General features: G+C 40.1%; 1 protein-coding gene across 2 annotated transcripts in view; it reads left to right on the top strand.

Annotated features, from left to right (window-relative positions):
* HYDIN (HYDIN, axonemal central pair apparatus protein) overlaps positions 1-23,651 on the top strand; it is a 304,707-nt gene that overhangs the window by 99,040 nt on the left and 182,016 nt on the right. For both annotated transcript variants that reach the window (XM_012806119.1, XM_003791377.2), the window contains exons 16-18: positions 1,919-2,083; positions 3,574-3,726; positions 22,616-22,854. In XM_012806119.1, coding sequence (XP_012661573.1) covers positions 1,919-2,083; positions 3,574-3,726; positions 22,616-22,854 — 557 coding nt within the window. The remainder of the gene's footprint in view (positions 1-1,918; positions 2,084-3,573; positions 3,727-22,615; positions 22,855-23,651) is intronic.

The following is a 23,651-nucleotide window of genomic DNA, read 5'->3' as shown; positions in this document are numbered from 1 at the left end:
GACTGAAGCCGTACAAGGTTACTAATAAGATGTGGTTTGCCAAGGATGCATTTGAGTTTAAAACTCAAATTATATTAAGTATATACTCTAATAAAACTTCATGCAAAAAGAACAAAAAGAATCAAATAGGGGGTTTATTTGGCTACAAGTTCAATCCAAGTTGAAAACAGCAATATAGAGGCCACAGAAGCAAGGCAGGTGTAGGCCACATCAGAGACACACAGTGTTCAGGTAAAGGAAGGAGACAGCCACCAGTCAGAGCACAGCCAGGATTTCATCTTCAGCTCTTGTCATTGTATTTTTGAAAAAATGGAAACTTGGAAAGAAAATACAGCATGTGCAGAACAACCAAAATGGCCTCCCAGTCCGAGGAGCAGCCAACTCAAGTGTTTAATCTGGAACAGAGAAGACTTAGCTAGGATAAGAAAGCTACCTTTCACCAGTCACAGGGCTGTCATTCTGTGGGCTCCTCTGGGATGGAACCAGGAGCCATGGGTGGGGGTGACAGGAGACAGAGCCTAGTGCTCAGATGCTCACAGCAGGACAGACAGATACTGTAGCCAGCATCCTCATCTCACCAGCTCAGAGCACAACCTACATCTGGGGCCAGAGGAAACAGTTTCCACACAACAGGGCTGGGGAGAGGGTGAGGCACTGGACTCGTGCACAAAATTCAAGAAGAAGCCAAACACTCAGTAATCAAGATACTTAATATTTTCATGCCATATTCTAAGAAATCAAAATTAATTCCAAAATGACCCGTAATGAAGAAAACATCAAAATTTCAATTAAAGATAGGATCAGTCTGAGTAATTTTCCTTTGCCTCAGACTCTAGAGCAGGGGTCCTCAAACTTTTTAAACAGGGGGCCAGTTCACTGTCCCTCAGACCGTTGGAGGGTCACATGTGGCCAGCGGGCTGTAGTTTGAGGACGCCTGCTCTAGAGGGCTGACAGCACTGCTACACATGGAGGGTGAGTTAGGTCAGTTGTGTGAGGCTGGACCAGATGTGGAAACACTATGGGTTAAACCTGCACACTCTGTCTCTCTCCTGAGGAGCTGTCGTCTGAGAAGTGTTTCTTAGAATTACTCAATGGGATTTTAAAACTTCTATTTGTTGTTATCATTACATAAAAATGAGTAATGTGCTACAGAACAGGGTTCTGAGAAACACACATTGGTAAACACTGGTCAACACGCTTTCATTCATTCATTCATTCCCTCATTCAACAGAACACATATTGAGTATATAGTGGGGGCCATAAGGTGACCATGTAGAGAAGACATTCCAGGAAGTGCCTAGGAAGTCTACAGTCATAGAGAATGGGGACATGTAGATGACTGCAATGCTGTTCAGTGCGTGCTGTGGAAAAGGACCTCACAGGATTCTCCCTGGGGACACAGGAAAAGCTCCCACCCTGGAGCACTAGAGGTCCTGAAGTGGGGGAAATCAGGATGAATGTGCCAGGTAGGTTGACGGGAATGGACATTTTAAGAAGGAGAACCACAGTGCAGAGGGTTGGAGGCAGGAAGCAGTACGTATGCAGGAAATATCAGTGACCTCTATTGATGGCCCCCAAAGGGACGAGGTGGTGGGGACCAATGCTTGCAAATGTGCAGGGCCAGGTTAAGGAATTTGGCAGTGGAGAGCTGTTATCCTGAACAAAGTCACATTGTGGATAATCTCTGCATGATGCTATGTGGGGCACTTTGCATTTGGGGCCTTACACATGCCACCTAATCAGACATCCTTTTGGCTATATTGGGAGGGTCATCCCAGCCACCTGCTTGAGCAATGAGACCTTTATAAAGGACCTCCATGGACTCAGGACAATGCTTACATCAAAATAAATTAACATGCTGTTTGTTCCTCACCAGGCCATGAGCCTTCTCATCCGTCCTGCTTGTCTCTCCCTCCAGGTGCCTGAGGATGCACCTGCCGTGCTGCTCTCCAGCCCCAGGCCCTTCGGGATCATTCCCCCCAAAGGCACGGTGGACATCATGCTAAGTCTGGAGACCCAGGTCACTGGGGAACACAGCTCCACCGTCCACTTCTTGACCTTTGGGAGCCAGAAGCCCCCTTTGGTGAGAGCCAGTTTTCAGAGCTGCACTTGAAATTGCTGCGTCTCTTGTCGTACATGTTGGGTTTCCTTATGGAAGGCCCATGCCATATTCACATATACACTGTGTCTGGAGTTCTAGAGTATTACATTTTCTTTCCTTTTTTTGTTAGATCATAACCGTGTATGTTACTGCATTTATGGGGTATCATGCACTGATCTTATATCCCATTTGGAATGTTTACATCAAACTGGTTAACATAGCGTTCACCTCACTTATTTAGTTGTTGTATTTAGACATTTTCACTGTACAAGGGTAAGATAGCAGTGCTGTGTTATTTAGAGAATCCACTTGCAGATGCATCTAATAGAAGTGGTGTTTTATAGCCATTGTTCTGAAACCTGAGTGTCAGGAGTCTCTTTCATGCTCTCTCCCACATACTCATGTCTGGCCCCTCTCCAGAGGAGTCAATCAGAACCTCTGAGGGGGAGTGGCCAGCGCATCTGTATGTCTAATGAGCCCCTCAGTTGTTCCTGGTGCAAAGCTGGGTTTGGGTATTGCTAGTTTGTCGCCTGTGGGCAATGAGATCAGCTTCCTTCACTGCTCACATGGTCTTTTCCTGTATCTGCACTCAACCCATCAGCCAAATTAACCTACTGTTAAAAGAAATTGTCTCTCTCCAAGCATGGTAGAGGGAGACGTGGAAAACTCACCGCTGCTTGGGCTGAATTAAAAGACAAATCTTGAATCTTAAAGGAGGTTGCCCAACAGGCTGTGAATGCCTAGACATTTGGTTGACGTGGGAGCAGGGTGATGTCAGCTTACATTTGTCTGAAGTGACTCTGACTGCTTAGAGAACATAAAACTGGGGTTTTTCTTGTATCTATTCCATAATCAGGTGTCACAGATAAGCTACCTGAATTCTAAAGCAGCAACACTAAAGCAGGCCAGCCCAGGTTGCCTACTAGGCAACAGATGCAGCCTGGGAAAGGGCAGCTTGTGGAACAAACAGCACCTTGTGAAAGAAAGGGCCCAGCTTCCTCGGGGAGACACAAGGCTTGACCCAGGGCACAGGGAGAGGGGAGCAGAGCAAGGTGGATTTCAACCCCCATTGTGCAGTGACTGTGCCCTACCAGCCACATCACTTGTAAAGCAACATAACTACCATTCAAACCCCGACACATCTGACTCTGAGTGGTGGTCCTTAGCCCCATGCTAAGTGTTCTCCGGCTAGAGTGCTGCATGGGTGTGAGGGGCCTAGATTCCAGTTTCCCTTCAATGCATGGCTCTGAGCTAAGCTGGGGAGGATTTCCACACTAGTCAGCTCTGACCCTGCACAGCCATCTCTGTTTCTCTGTGTCCTCAGAGTACAGACAGGGAGGGATGTCTTCTCATAATCACCCTTATATGCCCCTGATCTTTGTAAAAGGTGTGGGTAGAAGCTTCTGCTTTAACTGATTTTAAAGATCAGCCATTTCTAGCAGTGCCTGTTCTTTCTCTTGTGTGGAACTCAGGTATGTCACCTAAGGAGCATCGGAGAAGGCCCAGTCATCTACATATATCCCACTAAGGTTAATTTTGGCAATATCTATGTCCTGAAAGATTCTTCCCTGAGTCTCAACCTCTCTAACCAGTCCTTCATCCCCGCATTATTTCGGGCACGCATGGTAAGTCATGGGACATCAGGTGATGACTTATAGGCTTACTTACAGCTTTGGCTTATAGGCAGTGGCACTGTTTTTGTAACGTGTCTTTGAAAATGATCACCAGAAGCAGATATTTGCAAAATTAAGGTGCATTAAACCATGTCAATCCCATTCCCCAACTCCTCTTTACTAGAATACTTTTGTTAATTAAGAAACACAATGTGCCTGTCTTTGGTACATTTCATAGAATCCCAAATCAAGAAGACATTTCAGAGGTCAAGTTCTCCTGCTGAACCGTACCGAGGCCTAACCTCAGCTCTCAAGGAAAACACTTTTGACATGTCTCCGTAACTAGCAGTACTTCCTTTAATTTGAATCCTTTAGGCTACAAATATGTTAGTATGTTTATTCTATTTTTATTCTCTCTTCCTTCTAGGAATATTTTAAGGTAGTTTTTAAGGATGTATGAAATATAAGATACTGTTCACCAAAATTAAAAAAGAAAGCAGCAAGGTGAAGATAGATACAAAGATAGATATAAAATGGTTTTAGAAATAAGTTTGCCTTATATCTGTGTACAATTGACGCTTGAACAAGACAGGGATTGGGGCGAAGACCCTCCCCTACAGTCAGAAATCAAACATTACTAATAGCCTACTGCCTTCCCAACCATATAAACCATCGATTATCACATACTTTGTCTGTTATATGTATTGTGTACTATATTCTTACAATAAAACAAGGTAGAGAAAAAAACTGTTATTGAGAAAATCATTAGGAAGAAAAAATCTATTTACTGTTCATCAAGTGGAAGTAGATCCTTCTAAAGGTCTTCATCTTTGTCACCTTCACACCAAGTGGGCTGAGGAGCAAGAGGGAGGGGAAGAGCTGTCTTTCTGTCCAGGGGTGGTAGAGGTAGGAGAAAATCTTATAAGAGGACGCAAGTTTGTTCAGGGGTCAACTGCAGTTCATAATGATGTTTCGATCTACTACTCTTCTATCAACTTTTTTATTTTTTGTACTAGTACAGAGATAATATAATGAGTAGTTTATTTTGCAGAATTTAGGAATTCCTAATCCAATAATTCAAAGTATTCTTATCGTTTCCTAATTTTAAATATAAAAGTTTAGTATTGCCTCCCACCTAGCCCCACATTTTTGGCATTTGAATCAGAACCAACATTCAGTTTCAGCATTTGACAGATATTTCTGAAGAGTCAATTATTATTTATTCTATAAAAGCCTCTAGCAGAAGGAATAGGATTATAGTTTTCTGCTGACTGGTGACAGCTCACCAGAGATGTTGGCCCCAGTGAGCAGCCATTCGGCATTATCAATGTTCATTTTTATTATCATTGATCCTTACTCCTCAGGAAGGCAGCCATTTTCACATGCAGTCATTATTCTTTTTACATGAGAGCTTCTGACACAACCCAATCTTCCTAAGATACCTTGTACATCTCATGTAAAGAATATTGTTTAATAATGTTTAATAGAAAAGCCATTTTCACCAGCCTTTACCCAATTGGTTAATTGATGTGTTTGGTGAGAAGCACAGGGTATTGCTTCCCAGTGTGGCTTCCCATCCAGAGCAGAGCTGGCCTAAGAGAAGGAAAATCAGAACAGTGAGGGGAGGGCCTAGGGGGAGGGGACACATTGGAAGGAGATAGGCCAGACCACAAAAAAGCTTAAGTACAAATACTGGTACTCCACCCTTGCTCCCCACTACCACCTCTGCTTTCATTTTCAAATATCTCCAGATTTTACTTTTTATGGCAACTTTTGGTATATTTTACAAAACAAAGAGCACATCACAGATTTATTGGGTTCTCCTACTAATATGGTATATATATTGAATGACCTACTGGGTTTATTAAAATGGGACTTTTACTTTTGCACAGAGATGTCATGATTTCATCGTTTGGTTCATTAATGTCATCTTAAATTAGCAAGCTCCAGTTCCAAGGAGCCAAACGTGTGCTATCTACTATAGAATGTGTTTTCCTCTCCATCTGGTCTTTGAAAACTGGTGTTTATTGAGTTGTAGCATAAAACTAGTTTCAACTCTAGTTGTCATAAGAGAAAACTAAAGTCTTTTCGTATTTTAGCTGGTAAATACTATCTGTGTTAACATTATAGAAATTAGGTTTACTTGGAAATTAACTGGAGTGGAAAGAAATGGAAATATTCGGTTTATTAAGTTTCAACTTGATGTACAACACCGAACCTTCAAACTCATTCTTATAGAAACTATTCAGCATTAAGAAAGAACTTCCATTAATAGTTATTTGCTCCCCAACCAAGCCTACTGTAAATGTAGATGCTAGAAGGTCATCTCTTTTCTTTCTGAATGTCCTGACAGAAGGGATCATTCTCTCTCTCCTCCTTTGTCTGATGGTGAATGTCAACCCTCCCCAGATGCACTGGTCACTGTCTGCTGTCCATCTGTCACACTCAGCCTTGTGTGTGGCCACACGTCACAGCAGCCACTGCGATTAGACTCACCCTTAGCAAGAAATATCTGTTTGTTATCAGCCAGAGGGATCAGGAGATGGGAAGCTGGAAGCCCACCCTGACAGTGATGTGGGAAGATAAATTACACAGCAATTTTGAGTTTCTCAGAAATAAATGCTACACACATACACACACACAAACACAAAATGATTTTTAGAAATACTGTGATCTCTTAATATAGTATGGAGTGAAAAAATAGTAAAGATTATATTTTTTAGGGGCAGCACCTGTGGCTCAAAGGAGTAGGGTGCCAGCCCCATATGCCAGAGGTGGCAGGTTCAAATCTAGCCCCGGCCAAAAAAAAAAAAAAAAAAAGATTATATTTTTTCTGTTACATTAAAGCTGAATTTACCCTGAGTATAAAATTGATTAATACAAGAAAGAGTGTTCTGTGACCTGAAGCAGTAGGTTTTCCTTTGCTTTGGAAAACCTGGAATATCCCTGAAGTTTCCCAGCATTCTGACTTATTTGAACAATTGTGTGAGTACCTCTGGTTTGGAGGGGTAAGAAAGTGTCCAAATGTGACAACAGAGCTCGGAAAGGCCCTTTTGGCAGGAAAGTATGGGCTCCACTTGTGTACAGAAAGCTCTACCAGGAGGAGAGATTTCCCCTCTCTGGGTAAGCTGCAGGCATGAGGGCATGGATGGGGCAGTATTTCTGGGGCCTTGGGGACCTCAGCACTGGGCTGGGAGAGGATGGGTGCTCCTTGCTAGGTCGAGCAAGTGCATTGCTGAGCACTTGTTTGGAAGCATCTGGAATCCTTTCCCTTTTACTCTTGGCTCTAATTCTGCCTCAGGTGCAGGTAGCTCAAAGCCTTGTGTACAAATGTCAATGTCATTTTGGGATTCAGCTGGCATGAAAACATCTGCCTCTATGGTCTTCAGGGAGAGGCCATTGCAATTAGATATTTAGAATTCCTGGATCAGAAGATAGGAATTCTGATACCTCATTCAAGCACATTTTTTAAAAAACATTTACTTTCCTTGGTCCCTTGCCATTGTTATATACAGTCCTGTGGCAACAGGGCATTTATTGGGCTTTCATGTATACAGCTAGTACCTATTGTCACAGAAGGAAATTAAGATGAAATTTAATTTTTATGGACCAAATATAGTTTTTCCTTTGCATTCCACCTTCCCTCTTACATAGAAATTTATAACTTCTTCCCCATTACCAGCATTATCATCAACCTAACTCATGTCACTTTTAAAAGATGGCCATCGTTGTCATTATCAGCTAATGCATTTACTCTGCCTGTTTTGTGCCTTGACAGTAGACAGCTGTATTTAATATTTAGCCAGTACAAAATGAAATAAACACTTAATAAACAAACATAATATGTTTAAATAAACATAATAAACAAAAACAGTACAGTATAGAGATTTAATGGTTGAAATCCCCAACACACATCCATCAAGATTATATGCAGCTTATCAGAGAGGAAATAACACTCTTCCTCACTTCCATTTCCTGTTGTTCCCTGTCACAAGTAGAAGGACAGAAACTGGAGAGGAGTACGTGATATGGTGGAACTCTCCATAGCCTGGCACTTGGAGTATGTCTTCTTTTAACGTCAATTGCAATGAAATTGTATACAACATTAAGTTTTATGCTTTGGAAGAAAAAAAAAACTCCCTCTGGGATGTTAGGACATTAAATTGGAATGCATTTGGGAAGGGAGGTCAGCATTTTCTGAGAGCAGACATAGTCATGTGCCATGCGCATTTGTCTTGCATACAGTAATCACTCAACAAAGAGTTGTTGAGTACAGGGAAGCTGAAGTCTACAGCCTCTGTTGAAAACAGTATGGAGTTGTATCCCAAGTAAGTAAGGATGCTGTATTCAGACAGATCTGAAATCGTGTCCTTGTTCTCCACTTATTAACTCTAGGCAGGTTATCTAATATTTCTGAGCCTTTGGTTTTCCTCCCCTTTAAATGAAACTAATCATAGCTTCTAGAAGAGTAAGCATGATAACATATGTAGCAAGTGCCCGTTGAAAAAAATAAGTATTCGGTAAATGGTGGCTTTGATTATTAATGTTGAGAGACAAAAAGAGCCAAGTGAAATGTCTTGTGGAAAGTCATAAATTTTTGTGGCACTATATCTGAAAGTTTTTTCTTTCTTAGAGAAGAAAGAAAATGAAATCAGAGACACTCAGAGAGGCCCTGAGGTTTCGAATGACCTGATTCATGTGAAACAGCTCTGAAATGCCGCCTTTTCCTCACTCTTCACTTGTTTCTCTAAATTTTTTAGTCTCCCTGTTTAAAACATCTGTATTGATGAATGCATATGTGACCTTCCATATCAAAGATTATAGGTTTATTGCGGGACACAGTACAAGAGGGATTCTACCTAACAAATGCAAATATTGTAACCTAGGTAGTTGTTTGTACCCTCACATTAAGCTGAAATTTTACAAAAAGATAATAGGAAGCTGGTCTCAGTGGCTCACACCTGTAATCCTAGCACTCCAGGAGGCCAAGGCTGGTGGATTACCTGAGGTCACTGGTTCAACACCAGCCTGAGCCAGATTGAGACCCTGTCTCTAAAAATAGCCAGGCATTGTGGTGGGCACCTCTAGTCCCAGCTACTCCAGAGGCTGAGGCAAGAGAATCACTTGAGCCCAAGAGTTTGAGGTTGCTGTGAGGTAAAAAAGTATAATAGGTTTATTAACAAATAATTTACTATTTAGAAATTTTAGATTCATTAGCTTTCTGATTTTTTTTTGCAATTTTTGGCTGGGGCTGGGTTTGAACCTGCCACCTCTGGCATATGGGGCCAACGCCCTACTCCTTTGAGCCACAGGCATCACCCAACCTTTCTGATTTTCTATCCTCTTGGGGCTTCCTTATTTGTACAGATGCCCAGCACAGTGTAAATCATGCCTGTGTGCTCAAGAGCTGCCCTGTTTCCTTTTATGTGACCATCTTTTGTGCCTTGTCTTTGATCTGAAACTATTAACTGAGTCTTAAGAAGGCATTGACTTTCAGAAAAAATATTACAGTCTTTTTACAAAAATACTAAGCCAGTAACCTAAAAATATATAGTACATATTACTTGAAAAACAACATGAATTACATATAGCTTCCTCCCTGATACAACCAAAGTCAATTGTCTTCATATTTTTTACAGACTGTGTTTTTCACAAATAGGGAAATCAAGAGGTAGAACAATTATTTGACTCAAGAGGGGCTCTCAGTGCATGGATGGCCCAGCGCTCTCTATTCAATCTATCATTCTCAACTATTTCCCTCTAAGAACAAGGAGAAGATCTGGACAAAACAAGAAAATCATGAGCTTCAGGGAATCAGAGAGCAACCAAGCCCGTGACAACCCAGACGAAAAAGAAAACCAAGAGATGTATGCCTAGCATTTGGGACTACTTTAACTATATGGTTCCAGAAAAGGTTGAAAAATTAAAAGTAGCTTTCACAAAATTTACAGGGCTAGGGAGATAAAAATTGGAGTCAGGTCAGGCTAAGGAGATAAAAATTAAAGGAGGACAGGTTTTGGCCAAGTCCTAGCCTTATGCAGACCCTCAATTCAAGTCATTTCAGTCTCTGCTTGGATGAAGGAGATCCAGAATTGTTAGTTCCCCCAACACACAGCTTTCCCAGAAGCAAACATACATCATCACCAAAGAAGACAACTTTATTCTCAGCCCTCAAAGCACCTAAGTGCCCAACAGTTATTTTAAAATAACAGGACATACAAGGAGACAAGAGCATTTAGTGGAAAACTAAAATATGCTTGGTATGTCCAAGGAAATAAAAGGCATATTTTTAGAATTTTATAGAGATCTGGAAACTATTAAAGGAACAAATGGCCCGCAGTAATGGCTCGTACCTGTAATCCTAACACTGTGGGGACTAAGACAAGAGGATCACTTGAGCTTGAGAGTTCAGAACCATCCTGAGCAAACATAAGACTCCATCTGTACTACAAAATAAAATTAAAAAATAGAAAAATTAGCCAGGCATCATGGTGCACACCTATAGTCCCAACTACTCAGAAGACCAAGGCAGAATTGCTTGAGCCCAGGAATTCAAGGTTGCCGTAAGCTATGATCATACCACTGTGTTCTATTGAGGGCAACAGAGCAAGAGTCTGTTTCAAAACAAACAAGCAAACAAAGAAACAAAAACAATTGGGAATTATAGACTTAAAAAAACCAACAGTTAGAATTAAGTACTCAATGGATATGTTTAACTGCATATTAGACACAGATGAATGGAGAATTGAAGAAGTCAAAGATAGGCCAGAAGAAACTTCCCAAAATGAAACATGAGCAAGAAAAGGGTAAAAAATACAGAAAGGATGGCAAAGCAGAGAAACACAGGGAGTATGGTTATTGGAATACCAGCGGAAAAGGAGAGAACGGGAAGAATAATATCTGAGACATGAAGCCATGCATTCAAGAAGCATCATGAAAACTGAGTTAGATAAATGCAAAGAAAACCAATCTAGGGACATTATAACAAAGTGCTGAAGAAAAAGAGAGAAGATATTAAAAACATCAGAAAATCACCATTTGAAAGGATGAACACTAAACAGGCAGTGACTTCTCAGGCACTACTAAGGGCAGGGAGTCATTATAAAAGCAAGTGGACCACAAAAAATTCTTCATACTGAAAGGCAACTCCTCTCTCAACTCCCAGAAGATGGCCAGAAGATTAGAAGATTCTTCTTTGGGCAATTTCACCAGGTACAAGGAAAGGCCAAAATCAACAATTAATTGAGCATCTAAATAATGTCTGGTGTCCTTGGCTGGCAGCTACCCACGCACAGAGGTTTTAGTGCTTCAATTTTAAACACAAATACTTGACCAAGCTCCTCCAGGAAAGCTTGTAAACCAGAAGAAAGAAACCAAAACAAAGATGAGAACCTGAAGGAAACAAAGGTGATGCAGGAGAAGAAAGTTTAAAATAAAATAAAATGGTAATAATCTCATAAATATAAGGTAACTTCATTTTTTTACAAGAACAGAGTAATTTTTATATTGCGTACATGTCAAATATATTAAAAGTAGAGTATAAATGTCTAAACACAATAATTGAATAAGTGAGGTGAATGATATGTTGACCAGTTTGATGTGAACATTCTAGATCAGGCATCCTTGAACTATGGCCCACGGGCCACATGCGGCCCACCGAGGACATTTATTCAGCCTGCCGGGTGTTTTTGCCACCGCTACCTGTCCTGCTTAGCAGCCGACTCATCCCGGGGCCCGCAGTCCAGCCCTCCAACAGTCTGAGGGACAGTGAACTGGCCCCCTGTTTAAAAAGTTTGAGGACCCTGTTCTAGATTGTCAGTAGATTGTAATTGCAGTAATGTACACAGTTATGATCTAAAAAAAAAAAAAAAAGTGTGCTCATTGAAATCAAAAATATTAAAGAGAAATTAGGAGCATAGAAATTAAAAATGATAGAATTTGGAGAATAAAATTGAGAAATTATAAGAAAAAGAGCTAGAAATGAGAGGAAAGATTAGAAATTACACAATATATTCAGAAGTTCTCAGATCCAGTGCTAGATCTGTCATCCTAGCACTCTGGGAAGCTGAGGCAGGTGGACTGCTTTAGCTTATGAGTTTGAGACAAGCCTGAGAAAAAGCAAGACCCCATCTCTACTAAAAATAGAAAAACTGAGGCAGGAGGATCTCTTGAACCCAAGTTGGAGGTTGCTGTGAGCTATGACACCACGGCACTCTACCCAGGGTGATAGCTTGAGACTCTGTCTCAAAAAAATCAATAAATAAGACAGAAGTTCTCAGATCCGATTAGTTTTCCAGAAAGAGCAAATTTTAAAATGGAAGTGATGAAATTATCCAAGAAGGAATGTATTCAGAACCGAGAAGAGAAATGTCTGGAAAAGACTCATCAAATGTGCTGCGTAGTGGTTGGAAATACTTCCAGGGCAAGGCCACCATAATTAAGTTCCAGGATACTAGACACAAAGAGAAAGCTGTAAGGCTGTCCAGAAAGAAAAAAAAATTAATGATCAAAACCAAAAACATTAAGAACCAGAGTGGCATCAGATTTCTTGACAGAGACACTAGGAACCTCACCCTCCACCCCCAACCCCACCCCTATCCCTGACTTTCCAAAGAAAGAGAAATCCTAATCTTGAATTCATCATCCAGCCAAAAGACAAATGAAGTGCAAGATCTCAAAAAATGTACATTCCATGTACCCTTTGTCGGGAAGCTACTGAAGAATGCCCCACCACAGTTAAGAAGGCAGCAGGGTCTCAAACAAAGGAGAGAATGTCAGGGAAGGCAGGAAGCCCGCCTGGCCTTCCTGGGGTGTGAGCCACGTCGCAGGCACAGAGAGCCACCACCCAGGCGGGAGTTGGAAAACAGATGGCTCCAGGAGAGTCTCCAAAAAGACGGAACTTACAGAAAATCGGATGTTTCTGAAAGTACTGAGGAGTAATTTGCCCCTTTTGTTGAGAGTTTGGAGATGAGTCCTTGGTGGATGAAAAACCAAGCCAAGACAAGATAATTAATTCCTGGGAACATGGAAGTTGTACAAGAAAGGAAATATAATCACAGAACATTTGTAATCGCTCACCTGTGTTTATCATTTGCATACTCCGAATTGTGTAAATGAAAATATTTATCTCAACAGAAAGTAAGTTTTAACTAGATTGGGAATGTAGGGAGAAAAAGTGAAAGTGAGAGAGAAAGAAAAGTCCTGCAGAGAGGGTGAGAAAACTCTTATTATCTACAGTAGGGAGAAATAAATGGACGGTGTGCAAACTAAAAAATTAAGAAGTAGCAGCAGATTACTTAGGGATACGGAAGTAAATACCACAAGAAAAGGCAAAGAGAATTAACAGTGGTTGACTGTGTTCATGGGGAAGGATGGGAGTGATGGGGAAGATGGGAGAATTTCCCAGGACTACTGTTTTCCCCCATATGCCTTTTCTAGAGGCATTTGACTTTGTAAATTGTGTGTGTATATACATTTAAAAAAATAAAACAAAAAATATAAATCCCAGTGCAGAGCAGTCTGTATAGTGTGCTGTCACTTAGGTAAGAAAAACATACATGCAAATAGCAACCTGAAGTACGTCTGGAAGGACGCACAGGAAAACTGTACCGACAGGTGCCTCTGGGGACAGCAACTCGTGCACAGGCAGGAGAGAAAGAGTCTACCCTTGGATTCCATTTGGATTTTACATTGTGTACATGTATTTTTTTTTGAAAGACTTCTAAGAAGGAATCGAGGCATGAGACTCAAGCAAGAAACCAAACAGAGTTAAAATTCAATGAACTCTAAAAGAGTGACCGTATCCTTTGAAGATGAGTTATTCAATAATTCTGTGTCTTCTTGTTAAACACATTATCCATAGAGAACAAACAGAAGTTAAGGATAAGAAAAAAAAAAGAAAAGAAAACACAGCCCCACCATGCAGATAATCATTATTAAATTTGGTGTGTGTAACTTCCAAATTTCTTAATGCGTAAGTGGTCTGTCTATTTCCTGGCACCCTCCTATGGACAACACTATGTTGGTACCAGCTGTTTCCCCTTGATATATTGTAGTCACTTCTAATATGAATAATTAAGGAGTATTCCTCTCCAGCTCATTTTTACTTGCTGATTTTACTGCATCATTTGACTCCACCACAGTTGATTTAACTAATCCCCGACTGATAGATTGTTCCTGGGTTTTCACTACCGTAAACAATGCTTGTAATAGCAGCTCACGTCCTCAACTGTTTCCTCTGATGAAATTCCTAGAAATGCAATTCCTGGTCAAATGGCCCAAACATCGCTAAAAGCATTGCTATATCTTGTGAATAACCTCCCAGAAAGTTTGTACTAGTTCACATCCTGCCTCTCAGCAGCAGTGAAGAACTTCACTCTTAAGATTCTTACCAACATTTTTGGTATCATTTTGCCAACTCTGGCAGGTGAAGCAACTGTTTTATTGTTAGTTAAGTTTGCATTTCTTTGACTCCGTGGTGAGCTTGAACATTTTTCATATATTCATTTGCTAACAAATATTATTTCTGAGCCCGTTCTTCCTGCATGGTACAGTGCTGACTGAGGTTGACAGATAAAAGGTAATTAGAATGGTTTCTTTCTTCAAAGATTTTATAATATCACAAAAGAAATGAATATACAGAAAAATCAGCTAGGTTACAACATGTGAGCATAGAGGAGGAAATGATTCATTCTTCTGTCAAGTTAAAGTTTTCCATAGGTCAGAACATGTGCATGGAGGCTTGAAGGCTGACAGGACATGGCAGATACGTTTCCCAACAGTAGTATATTTAATGCAGCAGTGATGCTTGGGACACTTGGGAAAGGTGAATGACTTGGTATCCTGAGAAGCAAACCTGGAAATTGAGTGGGACCCTTTTATGAAGACGTGAGAATAGCTCCTTCAGACCAGAGGCTCATATCTGGTAGACCAGTCTTGACTACAGCCTGCCATGTGTGCAGAGCCTGGGTGATTTCTCAGTAGCAGTGAGATTCCATCTTCTAATAATACTCACATAAAATGATGGATTCCCCAAACACATAAACATAAAGAGTGAGTTCATAGTTCGGCACCCGTAGCACAGTGGTTACAGTGCCAGCCACATACGCCAAGAGTGGCAGGTTCGAGCCCAGCCCGGGCCAGCTAAACAACAATGAGAACTATAACCAAAAAATAGCGAGGCCTTGTGACGGACACCTGTAGTCCCAGCTACTTGGAAGGCTGAGGCAAGAGAATTGCTTAAGCCCAAGAGTTTGAGGTTGCTGTGAGCTGTGATGGCACAGCACTCTACTGAGGACAACATAGTAAGGCTCTGTCTTAAAAAAAAAAAAAAAGAAAAGTGAGTTCACATGTGGATCTAACAGAAAAAGTGATGAATGTGCATCTGGGACCAATGAACTCTAAACTTATATATAAAGCTGAGAGGGGGTATATGTGCACTTTTCTATGAAGAGGTTTCATAGCTTTCTCAAAGGGGGTAAAAGACTCAATAAAAGACTTAGCACCACTGATGTAGACACTGGAGTTATCCAGAATCTGCTGTTGGAGAGGATCAGGGTCAGATCTATGATAGATAATCCTGTGAGCAATGTCGACTGCAGAGGGTGCCAGATGGCAGGGGAAATGGATGGGAAGTTTCAGAAGTGACATTAGCTATAACCACTATTCATTATTTACTCTGTAGTAGATGCCTGGCACCTATTTTAGTTCATGTTCAAGTTAACATTTAACAGTTGGAGAAACCAAGACTTAGATTTTAAAATTTGCCCAAAGTCACCTGGCTATGAATGGCTGAGTCTCAAGTTGACTACCAGGTCATGTGACTCTAAAATTTGCCCAAGGTCACCTGGCTATGAATGGCCAAGTCTCAAGTTGACCACCAGGTCATGTGACACATTTAATCAGACCCTAAACCGCCTCCCTTGGAAAGCTCTAGCACAGTTTCTTTGGCATCTTACCTCCTAATTTTCTGTTAATTATTTTAAGCAACAAAGTGACTCACTTCAGGGAAGAGACCCACATGACTAGAGAGATACCATTTAGAAGACAAAAAAGAGAAAGGCCGCAGTGACTCTTCATTGTTCTTGTTCTACAAAGAATCGATCCTCTGCTGAGATAATAGTATAAATCCAGAGAAAGCCTTACTCTGCACACTGGCTCCTGTTACTCGCCTCCTCCCATTTCATGGAAGGAAATTCTTAACAGATTTCAATTGGCAAACAAGCTATTTTGAAGAAAAGTGCACGGTGCTATTTTCTTCAAGCTTCATAGTCATTAGCACTGCAGATGGGCACTTCACACTCTCAGTGATTGTTGAGGTGACATGTGCAAACAAGGACATGCACGTCTGGCTTCCATGGCAAATATTAAATACACGCTAAAGACACTTATAAAAGCTCTGTCTGCTTTACCTTGGGAACTGAGCGCTGCCTAAGAAGGGTGCTGATGCCCTATTGTCAAATAAAAAGCAAATGTTATCTTTAGATATGTGAAACACAGAAGGGCTTAATGCTAACCCCCAGTGGGCTTGGAATTCTGAATCGCAAAAGATTACAAAATTTTCCTTCTCCTGCCCAGTCCTATTCCCTGCATGTACATGTGGTTTACGGGCTGCTGAAATGGCTCTGGCATTCTAGCTCTAATTCACAGAAAAAGCAGAAGCAACTACTGCTGACATTTTAATGGGAGGCCTAGGGAGGCTTGTTTTTATCATCGTTGAAGCAAATACATGGGATCCTGTATTAGATTTCTCTTGCCGGGTAACAAATTACCACACATAGAATGGCTTAAAATCATAATAATGTATTGTGTCAGTTTCCGTGGGCCAGGGTCCAGGCATGGTCTGGCTGCATCCTTCCCTCAGTATCTCAGAAAAGCTGAAATCAAGGTGTTAGCTAGCTCCGTTCCTTTCAGGAGGCTTATCTAAGGGAAAGAGCCACAACTAGGTCCCCCCACCCCCAGGTTCTTGGCAGAATTGCTTTCCATTCCATGCATGGCTGAGCCCCCCGTTTCCTTAGTGGCTATCAGACAGTGACTGCTCCAGGCTGCTTTGGAGCCACCACATTTCCCCGCCTTGTGGCCCCCTCCTTGGGTCCTCTCATGCTTAGAGTCTCTTCACTAGGAAGATTAAGTCAGGCTCACTGAGGATAATCTTCCTATCTTAAAGTCTACGGATTGGGGACCTTACTTACAGCTGCAAAATCCTTTCACAGCAGCACCAAGATTCGTATTTGACTAAATAACTGGGAGAGGACCACCATGCTCCAGGGGTTGGAGATCTTGGGGGCTGTCTTAGAATTCTGCCTACCACAGACCTCCACAGGCTTCTTCTCTCCTGGAAAGCGTCTTGTACCTTAAATGCTTTCTTAGCATTCCTCTTTGTTTTTCTCAATTTCATAATCTTTTCATTTAGCAAATGTTACTGAGCCCATACTTTGTGTCAGGTGGGGCGTTTCAGACTTTGGTGAAATAGGGGGTTCATGGGGACTTGCTATGTGCCAGACCCTGTGCTGAGTTTTGATTCTCATTCATCCCTCTCCACAACTCTATATGGAAGGTACAGTTCTTATCCTGAGCTACAGATGAGAACTCTGGGACGGGGCATGGTTAAGAGACATGCTCAAAGTGTGACATCTGGGCAGCAGCAGAGCGGGGAGTCAAACCTGCATCCCTTTTCCCCCAGAGCCCTCCCTCCTAACCTGTTTTCATCAGCTGTTATCTTGCTGCTTTGTGGTTTTGAGAAGATTACAAAGCATCTTCCATTACTATGATAACTATTCATTCATCCACTCCTTCTTTAGCTAAATTTGCCAACTACTAACAGAAAACATCACACGGACCAAGTCCTCCCTAAAAGCAAAGGACCCTAAAAGTCAAATACCAAAGAGACACAAGGGTCGTAGAACAATTTAGAGCCTGACTTTTGGTAAGGATAGTCTAATACCTTAGCATCTGGAATGTTAATGTGCCTTGTTCTTGGATTGTATGATATATTTTGCTGTCTGCTTTTATGCCAGCCATTGATTAATAAGCTTCATCAAAAAGAAAACTCAACAGTTCAGGTCTGGAGAGCAACTTTAGGTCTTCTTTCCAGATCAGCCAACCTGTGTCAGCAAGAAACAGAATAGAAGCAATGTATGTTCGTTGAAAACTAATGTCCCCTGACTTGAAATAGCACTTATGCCGGTGACATGCTCATTTCATTGTAAACAGAGGACTGGGCTGTGCTACCAGCTACAGGAGGAAAACAAATGGGTGGAGTGGGAAAGATGACACTGACAGTGCCTTCTCTGAAAGGCATTTTTCTTTTTGATAAAGGAAGGACAAAAAATGACGTTGATTGATGTTTTAATTGTAAGCTGCTTGCTCATAAATGAGCAAAACTATATAGGATGCTCTCAGGTCACAAATTTGAGAAGAAGGGTCAACAGAGTAAGATCTTCTTGCCTAGAACTTTTCTTATTTTCTCTCTAGCTACTCCTTCATTAGTTCTAATAGCAGATGGATGTGGACTCTGGGCCTGCAATTCCCACAGGATTTGAAATATCAGGTGAATCTCCCAGTTCTGTGTGTGCATGGAGCTAGCTCTTCATCTTTCAAAATCTAAGATCTGAAACAGTTGGAGAAAGCCCCAAGGTTGTGGCAGTAGAGTGAACCAATAAAGTAGCTTTGACAGAGAGCAGCTGGCAGCTCCCCATACTCGTCTCCCTTCACTCCCGACCGAGAATTAGACTTCACTTCCCAGCCTCCTGTGGGGTTAGGTGTGGCTACACGCCAGGTCTAGCAAGAGGAAGTGGACAGAAATGATGTGCATTTCCAAGCTTGGTGCTCAGAACTCTAGCATATAACCCTCCATTCTTTTCCTTCTCCTATTGGCTAGCTGGATGTCAAACTCGAGAGTATCCTAAGATGCCATGTGTTAAATATTTCAGAATCCGTTTAGCTGGGGTCCTTGACTGACCCAATGGAACGGAAGCCCATCCTTGCCTCTGTCACCAGTTGGAATTCATGTGACCCAAAAATAAGCTGCTGTTGGATCCAGCCATTGAGTTTCAGGGGTCTTTCTGTTATGGCAGGTGTCATTACCTTATATAAAATAAGAGCCTAGAATTCAAAAACTGCAAGTAAGGAAAGTAATTCTAAGAAAAGAGACAAGCTGGTTTCTCAAGCATGAAAAATCTGTTTCTATTATTGTTTTGACTCTGTAGGGCAGACTGAAAGTGATATAAGTCAAAGACTCTTATATACTATTAATATAAACTCTGGATGAAATGAAGCTATCTTTATTCATTTTTAAATACCCACATAAAATTGAATTTTCACTTATAGTTCTTTTAAAACTCATTTTTGTGTCATTTTTATGATTATTTTAGAGGATTTTAGATTTTTCACTTTGGGGCAGTTAAATTTTTTTTGGATAAAATAAAAGATGCATTAGAAATTATTTCTTTGAACTTAAATATGAGCAGAGTGTTGTGACACTCAATCCTTGTAGTTTTCCTTGCCAATAATAATTGCCATATGGTCCTAAAAATTGAATTTATAAGTTCATTACCTTTCACTAATATTTTGATACAAAATTATTTTTTAAATGCAGATTAATGCTCTGGAAAAACAGAATGTGCATACTGTTTTCTTAATATTTTAGTACACTGCATAGAAATAAGTTACTATGAAAAGGAAAGTTATAGAGAAAATTTTGAAAAATAGATTGTGTCATGCAAGATTCAGCATTTTTTCTGCAAGTGTCCTTTGAATAAAGGCAATTATACAAATATCTCCATCCAGGCCCTAGTTTATCTAGTATGATATTTAATGTTTAATTGTTTTCTTCTAGTTCTGTGTCTCTAGAGATTTTCCATATTCAAAGATCAGGAGTAGTAATAGGACTCTCGACTTAGAGTTAAAACTATAATTTCCATTAATACTAAAATTAAAATAAATTTTCCTGATTATTATTCATCTACAACCTCATAATATACAAGTTATCATCTTGAAAATGTTCTCCTTTCCTTTAATTTATTTAAATTTTGAAATGAAATTTACTTATTTCCCATGTAGACTTTAAAACCAGAAGGAAATGTAACTAGCCTTCTGGTCTGTATAACAGGATTTGTCGTCAATTGTATATTGGGAAATTGACATTTTTTATTTAAATATTAGATTCTCCTTACATAAGTACCTATGAGCCTGTTACTAAGAGTGAGTCCATGGGGACCCACTGACCAAATCTATTTTTTGAATATGTAGTGGAGCCAGAGCTGGGTTTTGGTGACATTCCAAGCCACGGCCATCCTGTAAGGTTCTGCCTGGGTGAAATCTTTAACTCTTGCCTGTTATCTGCAATGCACATCATTCTCATTTATAGGGATCATCAGTGGAACTATATTCTAAACCTGACCTAAGCCTGTCAGGAAATTTCCAATTCATCACCTCCATTGTACCTGAGCCCCCACAGAGCTATATGAATTTCAACATTTCTCCTGTTCTCTTTTGCTAGGAGAAGTATAAAATAGAAATTAAATGAAAGGAGGACGATTTTAGACTGGAATGTCCTCCAAAGTCTAGCTCAAAAAGTAAACGTTTTTTAATATTTTTTCTTCTATATGCTTTACTTCAGAGGGCTTCTTCTGAGGAGATAATGAAGATTAATGAGGGACTCATCCAACTTTTCACCAATGAACTGGAGAGTTTGGCTTTTCCTCTCAGTTGTTATCCTAGAAGTTTCTAAATGATCTCTACATCTTTTCCTTTTCAGTCCTTTCTCTATAATTGCATAAATATTTAATGCAATCAAATATTTTCTATGAAGATTAATCCACATAAGTATTTTTGAGTCATGTCTTCTACAAAGTAAACCACAATTGATGTAAGTTAGAAAGCAATCAAAATAGGGAAAATATTTTTGTTATGTACTTCTTATTAATTTTGAGATCATTGTTTAGATATGCAGTTAGATTACATCACCATTTTATTATCAATATCATAATATAATTGGGAATCCCCTCACCGGATAATTAAGCCCAATTTCACATTTGAAAGGGGAAAAAAATATGGTGGTACATTTGTCAGATATTCAAAGGATTTTGGTATCTTCTGCCATGGAAAAATTATCTTTTTCTTTAGAGTTCCCCGAGGTCCTTTCTCTATGGACTTCTTCTAAATTGCATTTTTGTTATTTACATACTGCTCTCCCTAAATGTCAGCTCCTTGGGGGAAGGAAACGTACTTTGGGTGACCCCAGGGCCATTGAACAAGTATTTGCTGAATTACTTGGAAAGTCCTAAAAACAATTTGCTCATCAAGTTTGCAGATGAATGGATAGACTAGGAGGAGTTGTTTCTAATTATTAGTAGTAGTGGCTAATAAGTTGAATGTCAGAGTCAGAATTGTAAACATTCTCATAAGACTGAAAATCTCATAAAAATAAATGTAAAATAGCAAGACCTAAATATAAAATACAAAAGCCATTTATTAAAAATGTATAGATACATTTAACAGCATATTAAACACAGCTGAGGAGAGGATTTGTAAACTAGAAGAAAGCTCAGAAAGAAAGGTATATCTCCTTAAGGAACCAATATCTAATAATTTGACTTGTTAAGACCTAGGATAAGTTACCTTAGGTAAGAAGTGAGTTGTCTCTCATCAAAGGATTTGATGAAAGAGCAGATACATTCATTTATTTATCAAATGTTTATTAAGCATAAACTATATACCAGTCATAGTTAGAGATGCTGGAGATAATATCAGTGACAAACAAAAGAAAGACAGTCCTTCTATGTAGAGCTTATCTTTTTTGTGCAAAGAGACAAGACAACAAGCATGATAAATAAGCAAATTATGTACTACGTTAGATGATTCATGCTAAGGGGGAGAAACAGAGCAAAGTAAAGGGTATCTCAAGTGCTGGAAGGAGGGTTCACAATTTAAAATGTGATGATTAGAGTAGGTGTCATCGAGAGGTATTATTTTGCCAAATACCTTAAGGAGGAAAAGGAGTAAACTATGAGGATCTAATCAGTTAAAAGGAACAGATTGGTAGGCGTGACTTCCAACTCTATTTAGTCCTGACCATAATGATGTTTTGGTCAGATGGGTCACATGAATGACAGTGGTCTCATAGAGCGTACCATATTTTTACTGCAACTTTTCTGTGTTTAGATATGTTTAGATATACAAATACTTGCTACTGTGCAATAGTCCCGCCCTATTCAGTACCGTAACATGCTGTATGGGTTTGCAGCCTAGGAGCAATAAACTGTACCATAGAACCCAGGCGTGTTAATAGGCTATACCATGTATGTTGGGGTAAGAGCATTCTATGTTGTTTATACAGTGACAAATTTACCTAATGACACAATTCACAGAATCTTTCCCCATGGTTAAACAACTCACTGATTACATTTCAAAGTAAGTTTGAAATTTTAGCTAACAAAATTTTATTAATCATTATGTAGTAGCAGAAATTGGGTGACTTTTTAATTTTGTTTATTAATGAAAACTGCCCATCCTCCATATAACACAGGAAATTTTGCATTGGAAAAGCATTTCTTTTAATAATTTCAAACTCCATAAAGAATGTCGTACCTTCTGTTGTAACTCAGAATTTGGAGATTAGAACAGAGAAATAGTGTAAGCTTGCTGGAGAACTGGCCTGGGAAAGCGATGTAAAGAATCTTCACAGAGCTTTTAAAAGTAAAAATCATGCTCTTCAGAATCAGATTGCTTTTTGGAAAAAGAAAAGCCAACAAGCACCCAGCTGCTTTGATTTCAAAAAAAAATGTTTGTCTCTTATGTTGAATTCCACGGTGCCAACCATTTGAAGTATAGAGGGCTTTGACATGTGCAGAATGAAAAGCCGAGAATATCTTCCCTGTTAACTTGTAGTCTTGTGTTGCAGGCACACAAAAAATCTCTCTGGACGGTTGAACCCCATGAAGGCACGGTTCCCCCGGAAACTGAAGTTCAACTGGCACTGACAGCCAACCTGAATGACATAGTGACATTCAAAGACACCGTTATTGTGGACATTGAAAACAGCAACACCTATCAGATTCCTGTCCAAGCTACTGGAATTGGTTCCACCATTGTTTCAGATAAGCCCTTTGCTCCAGAACTCAATTTGGGGCCACATTTTAGGTACAGAAATATCATGCGTCAGTTTTTATGGATGTAATGTATGTTGCATAAGCTGAACATCACTCCTACTTTAGAGGATTGTTTTTGAGTAAATAGAACTAGCCTTCTCAGTTTGTTTCCTTTCCCATTCTTACTTCCCCCTCCTGATGGGTACATCAGCCACGAAAAGACGTTTACTAGTCATAGCTTAGTTATATTCCCCAATCTGGTTTATAGGATGTACATTCTTCTCTCAAACTTACAATGGCTTGTCTGCAATGAATTTAGAATTCCAACTATGATTGCCCCTCTTTGATTCCAATATGCTGCTCTCTTTTCATGAATGTAGAAAATACAGATATGTATTAGAGGCAATCTAAATGGTATATACCTAGAGAGGTAAAAACTTATTGCAAATGTATTTTATTAGCTGTTACCAAGCCAGTAGATTTTTTTGGTATCATGTTCTCTCCTTGCCTCTCCATGACAGCTGAGATGGTTGCAATTGGCTTCACTTAATCACCCAGGAAAAGCTAGATCTAAATATTTCAATCGAAAGTGGCAAATAGAGATACCTCTGAGCAGAACAACCTCAGTGTGGAGATAGAGGCCAGAGGATGTGTAGGGGAATCTATTTAGGTCCTGAGGACTCATGCAGCTATTGCAAGTTGACTCTTGGGGGCCTTTGAATCTGTGCCTGTCTGTTGCAGTATTGTAAAGAGACCTCAGAGGGCGCTCTTCCTGCCTCTAGTCTAACAGGCCCTGAAACCAAGTCAGATGCACTGTGCTTGGAGAAGATGGGTCCCACAAGAATCAGT

Source organism: Otolemur garnettii, unplaced genomic scaffold (genome assembly GCF_000181295.1).
Source record: "Otolemur garnettii isolate 467f Iridium unplaced genomic scaffold, OtoGar3 scaffold00047, whole genome shotgun sequence".
Lineage (NCBI taxonomy): Eukaryota > Metazoa > Chordata > Mammalia > Primates > Galagidae > Otolemur > Otolemur garnettii.
The sequence above is the reverse complement of the archived record's forward strand: the minus strand, read 5'-3'. Positions and strand labels throughout refer to the sequence as shown.